Source organism: Zingiber officinale, chromosome 7A, assembly GCF_018446385.1.
Source record: "Zingiber officinale cultivar Zhangliang chromosome 7A, Zo_v1.1, whole genome shotgun sequence".
NCBI classification, from domain to species: Eukaryota; Viridiplantae; Streptophyta; class Magnoliopsida; order Zingiberales; family Zingiberaceae; genus Zingiber; species Zingiber officinale.
Genome location: NC_055998.1, coordinates 63733566 through 63743910, shown reverse-complemented (window position 1 = coordinate 63743910; position 10345 = coordinate 63733566). Strand labels below are relative to the sequence as shown.

General features: G+C 36.5%; 1 protein-coding gene across 1 annotated transcript; it reads left to right on the top strand.

Annotated features, from left to right (window-relative positions):
* The first annotated feature begins 274 nt into the window (after positions 1-274).
* Positions 275-895, top strand: LOC122000148 (protein transport protein Sec61 subunit beta-like). Its single transcript, XM_042554663.1, has one exon. It carries the CDS (start codon positions 376-378, stop codon positions 697-699), a length of 324 nt encoding a protein of 107 aa, XP_042410597.1. The 5' UTR covers positions 275-375; the 3' UTR covers positions 700-895.
* Positions 896-10345: the final 9450 nt, after the last annotated feature.

The following is a 10345-nucleotide window of genomic DNA, read 5'->3' as shown; positions in this document are numbered from 1 at the left end:
ATCATAAATTATGATAACTAAAAAGACAAATAATAAATGGGATGAATTTATACGAATTACAAAAATTTACATCCCATAAATTTTAAAATTCAATCTTAAAATCTTATATGACAATCAACCTATCATTTATCAACTTAACTAAGTCCGTCGGACAGTTCAGCTCAATTTTGAATGGGTGGCTCATAGTCAACTGCGGATGGGTTGCGAATCCAACTGCGATCATTCCGATAATTCTCCTGTAGTAAACGATGGATAACATCTTGAGTCCCGTGGAATCTGTCCTCCCCCATAGTAAACTATTGCTGACGAGAACGGAACGGAGATTTATATAAAAGGTCGTTTTGTTTTTCATCGATCCATTCGATCCTAAGAAGTATGGCTCGAGGAAGCTCCCAATCTCAAACGTCGTCGGCGGCTGGGGGTGCGGCGCGGCCGGCCACGGTGGGTCCTCGGGGGACGCCGGCAGCGGCAGCCGGGATGAGGAGGCGGAGGCTTGGTGGAGGGGGCAGCTCGGCTGGGGGATTTGGAGCTGGAGGCGGCGGAGGGAGTAACATGCTGCGTTTCTACACCGACGAAGCCCCCGGTCTCAAGATGTCGCCCACCGTCGTCTTGGTGATGAGCCTCTGCTTCATCGGATTCGTCACCGCCCTCCACGTCTTCGGCAAACTCTACCGCTACCGGTCCGCCGGTGCTTCTTGAACCAACACCGCCAGATCTGGGTAAGAAAGCTGGAAAATATTGAGTAATCCTTGAGGTCTAGTCTTGAATTTGTTGGAATCGTTGTTTCGTTTTTCCTCTGTTTGGGTGATTGATCTACTCTTGTATCTGCTTTAGGGTTTGAAGGAAAAGTACTTGTGCAAATTTTCCTCATAATATATTTGACTTTGCTTGTCTATCCTTTGATGTATGATTTATTTTGGTGGTTTAGATGTCTGCTTACTCCTCTAGTTAGCTCTTTATGCATTGCAATTATTATACAGAAGCAAGATGAATAAAATGTTGAATCTACTCCTTATTTGAATTCTATTGTGCTTCAAATTATTGGATGAAAAAAATGGAAGACTAGTTCACTACTTCTGTGCTGATTTTTGGTCATTATAAGATTTTAGCTCACTGCTCAAACAAGCTGAGTTTTACCATATTAGTGCTCCAAGAGCTTGCTGATCTCTCTCTCTCTCTTTTTTATAGAATTTGAAACTTTTGATCAGAAAACCGGATAGATAATTTGAACGAGAATAATAGTTATTTTAAGGATATACTTGATAATCCCTACATACAAAGAAGTTAGTATAGCAAAGCTAAGAATGTAGGGATAAATTTATGAAGTAATAGAAAATATAAATTAAAATAAAAGATTAATATTCAAGATCAATTGGATGAAAACCAGGAGGTCTCATTTTATGAAGAAAGCTGAAAAATAGTGTGCAAAACTTGGAGTTCTCATTTCCACTTAATATGTCGGAATTGTTATTTTGTTTTTCCTTTATTTGGCCGATCGATCTAATATTTTGTTTACTGTCTTGTACCTTCTCATAAAATAGTTAGGTTTTGATCCTTTATGCTTTGATGAATGATTGATTTTGGTGGTTTAGATGGCTGCTTTTATATAGTTTCACTCCTCTAGTTACCTCTTTGTTCCTTGCACAAATAATACAGAAGTAAGTTACATAAATGTGGAAGTTCTTCTTTTTTGGTATTTTTGTGCTTCAAATTACTTAGATGAGAAAAAATAAGGAAGACTATACCACCAACTATGTGCTGATTATTGGGCAATCTAGGATTTTATCTCAGTACTCAGAACAAGCTGAATGCTTATGTATGGATCATTGATGTCAGTGCTCCAAGAACTTGCTGTTCTCTTTTGGCAGAGTTTGAAACTGCAGATCATATTCATTATCCAATATGTACCTTTTACCATAGAAATTAGAGAGATAATTTGAATGAATATTGGTTTTTTTTTAAGAATATACTTGATAAGATAGAGAATGTAGTTATAAAAAGATTAAATATAGTAAAAAATTAATATTGTAGATTAATTAGATCTAACTCTAATAGATGATAAAATGAATTGCTTGAGGAGGAGGGAGTGAATAACGTGCTTGCATATTTAAATTAAAATTGCTCTTGTTGCTATCTTAGCAATGACATAAATTATATTAGCAACGGAATATCATGAACATAAATGAAACATACCAAATATGTTAATTTAAGGTGGTTTATAATTCTCCAGAAATTTCACAGCTTATGACCCTTTTGGAGAGTTTTTCTTGGAATCCACTACTTTTCTCTTCTTTGATAAAGTTTCAGAAGTGAAGAAACCTCTTAAAAGATCAGCCATCAATGTATTGCAAGAGGTTTATAATGGAATTGGGTTAACGACAATTAGGCTAAGAATATAATGAATAATGGCTTTGTCTTCATGTAAATGGTGTTGCTGTTTGAGCCCCTAAACCATATATAATGTCCTCCTCCATGAAATGCTTCACTTGCACAGTTTTGATAACGTGGCATCCATCAATCAACTGTCAAGTCATCATCAGATTTGTATGACCATTTCTTCCATTCACAATTGATTTCTGTGATGACACTTTCATCTTGAACCTATTAGTCAACTGGTGCAACTATTTCTTCGAGCTTGTGATCGAATCTTGCAATGACTCGTTCATCCACATCATCAATTGACTGCATGTCCATTTCAAGTCGGAACTCATTGCTCGAGATTTTTTATGTGATATTTTTTCATTAGTTAATTCCTACATTAGTCAGTTGATAACAACCATTTAATCAACCAGACTTGCAGTTGATTGACCCCTACAACACATAAGCCATTAGTCAATTGTGCCACTTACAACACATTTACAGTAAGTTTTGTAGTCGATTGACCCTCAGTTGACTAGTCCAGTTGGTTGGTAATTTGAATTTGGCCTTTCTAAAGGTCGAGTCTACCTAGGTTGAGTTCTTCCCTCATCCAATTACAAGTTCACTCAACCTCAACTCACAACAGTTATCTTTCGTTGCCATCTCCAAGAGTTTTCCGATAAACTTCTCGTCTCTCGGATGCATTAATCCCTCTACCCTTTTCATGTCATCCTTCTCGCTCCACCTGCATCCCTATGATGCACTAACCGCGTTGGCTCCCTACCCAATTCATCCTTTACTCTTGCTTTAGTCTTTTTCTTTCTAGCAGCAGCTACTTTTGATGTGAAGGATTGGGATGCCGATGTGGTAGAGGAGGGATGAATGTCACAACTCACCTACAGTACTAGTTTTCTACAAAAAAAAAATAATCCACAATGGAAATTAACAACTAAGAAGACAAACCAGTAGGACATCTTTGATTCACTTGGTTCACAACTTCCGATTACTATGTCTAAAACCTATGCACACACAATCCACTACTTTTCTCCTCTTCAGTTAAATACTAGAGGTGCAGAAACCTCTTAAAATCAACCAAAAACAAAAGGAAAAATACAAGTAGAATGAAGAGCTATAAAAGCTTAAAGGAGACTGAGCCTTGGCATGTATTTCAGAGCAAAGCTTGTGTTTCTCGCAAGCTGATCTGGTGACCACTACTTTTCTCCTCTTCAGTTAAGTACTAGAGGTGCACAAACCTCTTACAATCAACCAAAACAAAAGGAAAAATACAAGTAGAATGAAGAGCAATAAAAGCTTAAAGAGACTGAGCCTTGGCATGTATTTCAGAGCAAAGCTTGTGTTTCTCACAAGCGGATCTGGCGGCCATCAGTTGACTCTTTGTTGCACTTCAATTGATTGATCTTCAAATCTTATCAACATCATGTCGTTGATTTTTCCCACTTCGGCTCCATTTGAAATGGTCGCTATAGCAGCAATCGACTGATTTGTAATTTAATTGACTGTTCCAGCCAATTCCTGAACCTTCTGTGCTCTTTCTATAGACTCCAATTGACTGTGCCAGTCGACTCGAACTTTCTGTTCGGTTGTCAAAATTTGTTACTAGTAGTCGGCTGATCCTTACCTATCAGTTCACTAATCCAAACTTAATATCCCAAACAGACTTAAAATTAGGGTATGTGAATATCAGGGCCATGACTTTGACCAGTTCTAAGGTCGAGTCCACCTTAGTCTTTTGTCTATCCTTGGCCCGCGTATACATGTCACTCCGTTCATTTTACTTAGAGTATCTTCAAGTCTTAAGGTCTTTTATTGTCAAACTGCATCCCTTGAAGGCTGAGTTCGTGGCTCCTCCTTAGTCATCCTTCTCACCTTTGCTTATGTAGATCTCCTCGACTTGCCTTGCTTCTCGTCTTGCGGTCTCTCTAATGCATCATTTTTCTCTGATTTTACTGACCTTAGTCATCAATCCCATAAAATTTATTTACTTGGTAGACCTTGCACAATTTAGCGCACACATCAGATAACACAAAACTAATTAAAACCCTTTTCCAATATCATCAAAACCATTAAGACTGAGGATGAGACTCCTAACTAACCATCTTTCTTTTTTTTAGTGATTGACAGTCCGTTTAAGTTAGACAAAATTATAGACAAAATACAAATAAGGAAAGTCAAGCTCCCCCTTCACCTAAGCTCCTCTTTTTGTAAATGGTTACTTAAATGCTAAAATCTCCCTCTTTGCCATCAAAAGTCCAAATTGTGGATATGAAAACCTTATTAGTTTATGTCATGTGTCAGTCAACTGAGAAACATGTATCAGACGACTCAAAGACATCTATTGACTGCTTTATCTCTGACCGAATCGACTTTCACCTAAACTGTGCCACATTTATCAAGATTATTTAGAAAAATCAGGGCATATAAAAATTGATACAAAACATGGACATATGAGAGATTACCATAAAAATTATGAATATCATTCATTTTATACTTATGCTATGTCAACCATATCATGGCTATAGCTTGTGATTTAATATGGTTGACCTTTAAAGTCATTTAGTGACTGAGTATAAATTTTGATACCTAATACATATTAGGTCTAACAGGGTTAACAAAGTTCTGGCTAGGTATCTATTTCTTTGTTATTGCTCTTACAATGTCTTGTCCTCTAGCTAGTAGCCTAAAATATGTCATTTCTTTCTTGTATTCCTTAAATCCTAAGTCATTTCTATAAAAATTTACTCTTTGGCTGCCGATTAACATATTTAATGAATGTGATCCAATAGTAAATTTTTCTAATGCTATCTTTAAAAGAGTCACTTTGTTTCGTAGGGAGTCTTTCTCTAGCTTTAGTTCGTGAATTATAATGTCATGCGACTTATCATAAGGCACTATTAATCTTAGTTTTTCTTCTAGCATGACATTTTCTTTTTTAAAAATTTTAATTTTCTTTTCATATTTATCTAATTGCTCATTCAAGGAATTTACTAAATCTATTAATTGAGATTCAAAAGAGAGTTTATCTCAATTACCGTGTCATCTCTCCCTTGTTTTGATTTCTCTTCACCTTCAGATGATGACGAGTTATCATTTGTTGCTATGAATGTGTAGAAGGCTGGAAGTGCTAATAAGGTTTTATTTTCTTCTTCCAATGAACTTGAATTGTTCCAAGTAGCTTTCAAGTTTTTTTTGGAATTGTTTCTTCTTCGATTTTTAGGTGAATTTGCTTTCTTCTCCTTATCTTTCCTCAACTTTGGACACAAGTCTTTTTACGTGTCCTTGTTGTAATTGTAGCAACGTATTGTTCATTCATCTTCTTTCTTCCTCCTTTTTGTTCTTTAGGTATTCCTTCAAGTCTTCTTTGTTTAAATTAAATTTATTCTTAAATTTACGGCTTACTTTACTTACTAAACATACAATTCCGTCGCTATTTTCTTCCATTATAAACTCTTCAGAATCTGAAGATGATGATTGTCTTCCTTGCCCTTTGCTTTTTCAATCAAATTCGAAAAATAATGAATCTAAAGTACTTGCATTTAGATCTGGGCGATCAGATAATTATTTAACGATGGAGCTCTAATATTGTGTGTTTTTTTTTTTTTTTTAATGTCGAGTCTGGGGTGATCAGTCTGACCCTACGGAAGTTTTCTACCGGTCACTAGGATAAATCGGAAAGCGCTCGCAGCGGGCAGTCAGCCCAATATCCTTTAATTGCGTGCCTCATTTGAAGGAAAAATTCCTGCAAATTTACCATAGCCAGGGCTCGAACCGTGGGTATCTGGATGACAATTTAGATGTCCTGTCGCTGCACCATAGCCCCGGGAGCTCCAATATTATGTTCTTGATAGGTCATTTAGGGTCATTCGAATAATTCCCTGTTTGATAGATTTTCACCAACACTCTTTGGTTCAAAAATGAGTTGTTTATACTTTGAATTTTGCAATTTGCTCCCTCTCCATCATTGTGCATGTGTTGAGTTTAGGTTGCCTCCACGGGCTTAATTAAGTTGGTAAGTGACAGATTGATTGTCACATAAGCTTTTAGGGTCGAATCTTGGGATTGACAGGGCGTAAATCTCTGCAACCTGTGTAAATTCACCTCACTTGCTACTTACCTTCTCAGTCGTTGTGATTTACCTTCTTCGTATTGGTCTTGAGGCAAATTGATGGGATGCTGGGGGCGAACGTATTCATCTTTTATCATATGTGTTGAGTTTTGATCACAGCAGATCTCTCTGTAGAAGTTTTACCTCCATTGATCATTCATCTCGATGATGCTCTTTTGCTATTGAGTATTTTTCAACTTTTCTCATCTACGAATCTGATATTGCATATTCTAACGTTAGCTTGGCCTTACTGTCCGGCTATCACCTGTTCTTTTTTGCTTTGTCAACTTGGAAAGAGGAACTAAGTTATCATTTTCATCAAGTAGGTCATACCCTTCTTCGATTGTGATTGTTGTGTCAATATCAAGTCTAAAGTAGTGTCATCTTCTTCTATGGAAAACTTCACTCGAGTTTTGGAATCTGAAATTGATCTCCGGCCATGTGCTTCATAGGCTGTGACTCCTTCGATAGCATACTTGCTCAGATACCACTTGAAAGATTGGGATGCTAGTGTAATAGAGAGCAGTGAATGTCACAACTCACCTTTAGTATTCTAAAAAAATATATATATTGCACAGTAGAAATTAAGAACTAAGAAAACAAACCAATAGGACGCGTTCAATTTATTTGGCTCACAATCCCGTCTTAGGTATATAGGTAAGGGAGTGCACTACTTTTTTTCTCGTTAAACATTAGAAGTAGAGAAATCTTTTACAGTCAACTAAAAATAAATAGGAAAATACAAGTAGAATGGAGAGTAATGAAGGCTTAATGGAGAATGGAGTGTTGACATGTATTTCAGAGCAAGGCTTGTGCTTCTCGTGGCTTGTCAAGTTCTACTTATAGCCTTCAATTTGAATCTTCTCATTGGTTGATCTAGCGATCATCAATCGATTTTTTATTGTGCTTCAGTCGATTGATCTTCAAATCCTATATGTATTATATCGTTGATATTTTCATCTTCGGCTCCATTTGAAATGACCGCTATAGCAATAGTCGACTGATCTGCATTCAATTGACTGCCCTAGTCGATTTATGTATCTTTTGTGCTCTTCATGTAGACTTTAATTGACTGTGGCAATTGACTCAAAAGCTTTATATTTTATTGTCAGAATTTGTTGCCCGTAGTCGACTTATCCAAACTATCAGTGTCACCAATCAATCTATCCATGATGTCAAGTCCGCCTAAGTTGATTGTCTATCTTTACCCTTTACAAGTCACTCCATTCATCCTACTTTGAAGAATTTTCAAGTATTGAGGTCTTCTATCATCAAGTTGTGCCCCTTAGATGTTTTCAAATCACGTCTCCTCTTTAGTCATCTTTCTCACCTTTGCTTATATATCTCCTCCTCGACTTGCCTTACTATGATACTCCTCGTCCTGTGATCCTTCGGATGCACCATCCTTCTCCAATCTTATAGACCTTGAACCATTAAGCACTCAAAACTTATATAGTTGATAGACCCTACACAACCTAGCAAACATATTAGATAATCACAAAGCGACCTTAAATCCTTTATCAATATCATCAGAACCATTAAGATCGAAGAAGGGAGTTGTAACACGATGCTCCTTGTCTTGTGATTTTTTGGATGTCTTATACCACCTTCTCTAATCTAACACGAACCTTGAGTCACTAGTACTTGATCTGTGCATTCCTATGTCTACATTTAGAAACACAAATTGAATCACAATGCAAGTCTTAACTTACATCTTCTGTCCAAAATCAAAATCCATGGTTGCATAGGACCGAGATGTGGAACGAGCAAAAGGCTCACGAGCAATGTCGTGCCATCAAGGTCATCTTAGAAGTCGTAATAATTGTTGAGGCTAGAGCAAGGGAGGGAGAGAGAGTGAGATCGAGAGTGGGAGAGTGAGAGAGGCTGACCTATCAAAGGAAGGAGTGACACCCACTAGTTGTTTGATCGAGTTCTCTGACATTGCAATCAACAATGATGTCGATGAAGATTTGCACGCGAGGGATTAGGTGGGAGAGAGGAACCATGGTAGGAGAGTACAATGAGGAGAGAAAATAAAAGAAATAAATAAGGATCTTATTAGAAAACTACCCTGAAACCGCAAACATGATTAAAACTAAAATAAATTTAATTTGACACTGAAGTGATCAAATCAAGCTTGAATTGAACCAAATTTGAATCCTCTCGACTTAAACTAGAAACTTTATCCAAAAGATTCAACCATATCCCAATTACACTTCGACTGGGTTCCTGGTTTCTTGTACACGGAAAAATGTCGTTAATTGTTTAGTACAGATTTATATTATAGAAGAATGAGATGCAAATATGGCTGCATAGACGTTCACTTTTAGTCTTTTTATTTGGCTCATTGGAATAGTTTTTTTTTTCTTGTTTCTTTATTGGTGTCTTCAGCTATAGATTATGCTAAATGATAAAACGGATCTTATATTTCCAACATAATGATTGTGACTACGCTTTTATGCTCTAGATTGTGATCGATGGTCTCACATCACATGCTTTCTCTTTTTCTTTCTTTGTGAATCGAGTCACTGAAGAAACAAACATTGCCTCATTAGTGCAAATGGACAAATGTGATGATTTGTAAAATAATATCAGCGTTTACTCGTGTTCATACTTCAGATAACATAAAGCACATGCTCATCTTCCTTCCCAATCTTCTCCCTTACTCGAATACAATGGATTAACGACCACCAAGAACAATGGATACTGGCCAAATAGGAACATGTTGGAGGACAAGGATGCTTGTTAGGCAAAACGACTGAGAGAAAGATATAATATGACACCTATTGAACAAAACCTACCAACAATAACAAGATGTTACCTCGAGGTCAAGGTTAAATATTGTGCTAGACTTGGAGGATAACTGCGGTGGAGAAGCTCAATTATGCTGGAGGGTTGTGGTGATGGATATCACTTATTTGTGAGCTTAGTTAGCAAGAACCTAGGGAACCAAAACATGAGATTGGAAGAATTTTTTGTCCATTTACTTCATGTCTTCTTCACCCTTCACACTTTGTTCCGATCTCTTCTTCAAAGTTTCACTTGCAGAGGCACAAACTGAGAGCCACCTCTTCACATTCTCAAGGTCCCTTCAAGGAATCATGTGGAGATGCTTAGTATTGAAGAAGCACTATACCATGACAAATAATGTCAGATTAGCCAGACCAATTGACCTGAAACTCTAAAGAGCTAGAGAATTGAAGAGATAAGCCAAAAGATAGAAGGATGAACAACTATATCGATGCCTTGCAACACTGAGGCGGCTGAAAACACACCAATTCACATCTAATCAAGGTGCTCTAGGAGATCAAGAACAAGAGTCCACGTTTGTCCAAACCCAATCCAATATGATTCGCTTTCCGCAAGAGAGATCCATCAAAGTGTTGCATATATCATTGAAACTATGAAGGTCCTAATGCCAAATCTGTATGAACAGAGCTAAATAGCATAGCCCTCAAACGGTGGCAAGAAATAAATTACATCATTAGTTGACTTGGCATTGAAACACCAAGTTTAAATCATACACAAGTAAAGCATGCCCCATCTCGAGTCGGAAAGCAGCTAGATCCTAAAATTTAATATCAAAATTTGTTGTTTTTATTTAAAATAATTAATTAAGAAAATATATAATAATTAATCAGATTACATCTTTTAAAAAAATATATAAAATAAAAGTACATTGCTTATTATTTTATGAGATAAATAAATTAGCTGTTTAGTGTATCAATATATAATATGCAAAGTAAAAGTTATATTATCTAAAAAATGTACGAATGTATGTTTGTCCTTTGGGGTGTGTATATATATATATATATATAATTTATATGCAAAATTATTTGTAAGTTACTTGAAATATAGATTGTC

What these genes read in the sequence shown, in the direction of transcription:
- LOC122000148 (XM_042554663.1), top strand. Translation starts at nt 376, where the DNA reads ATGGCTCGAGGAAGCTCCCAATCTCAAACGTCGTCGGCGGCTGGGGGT.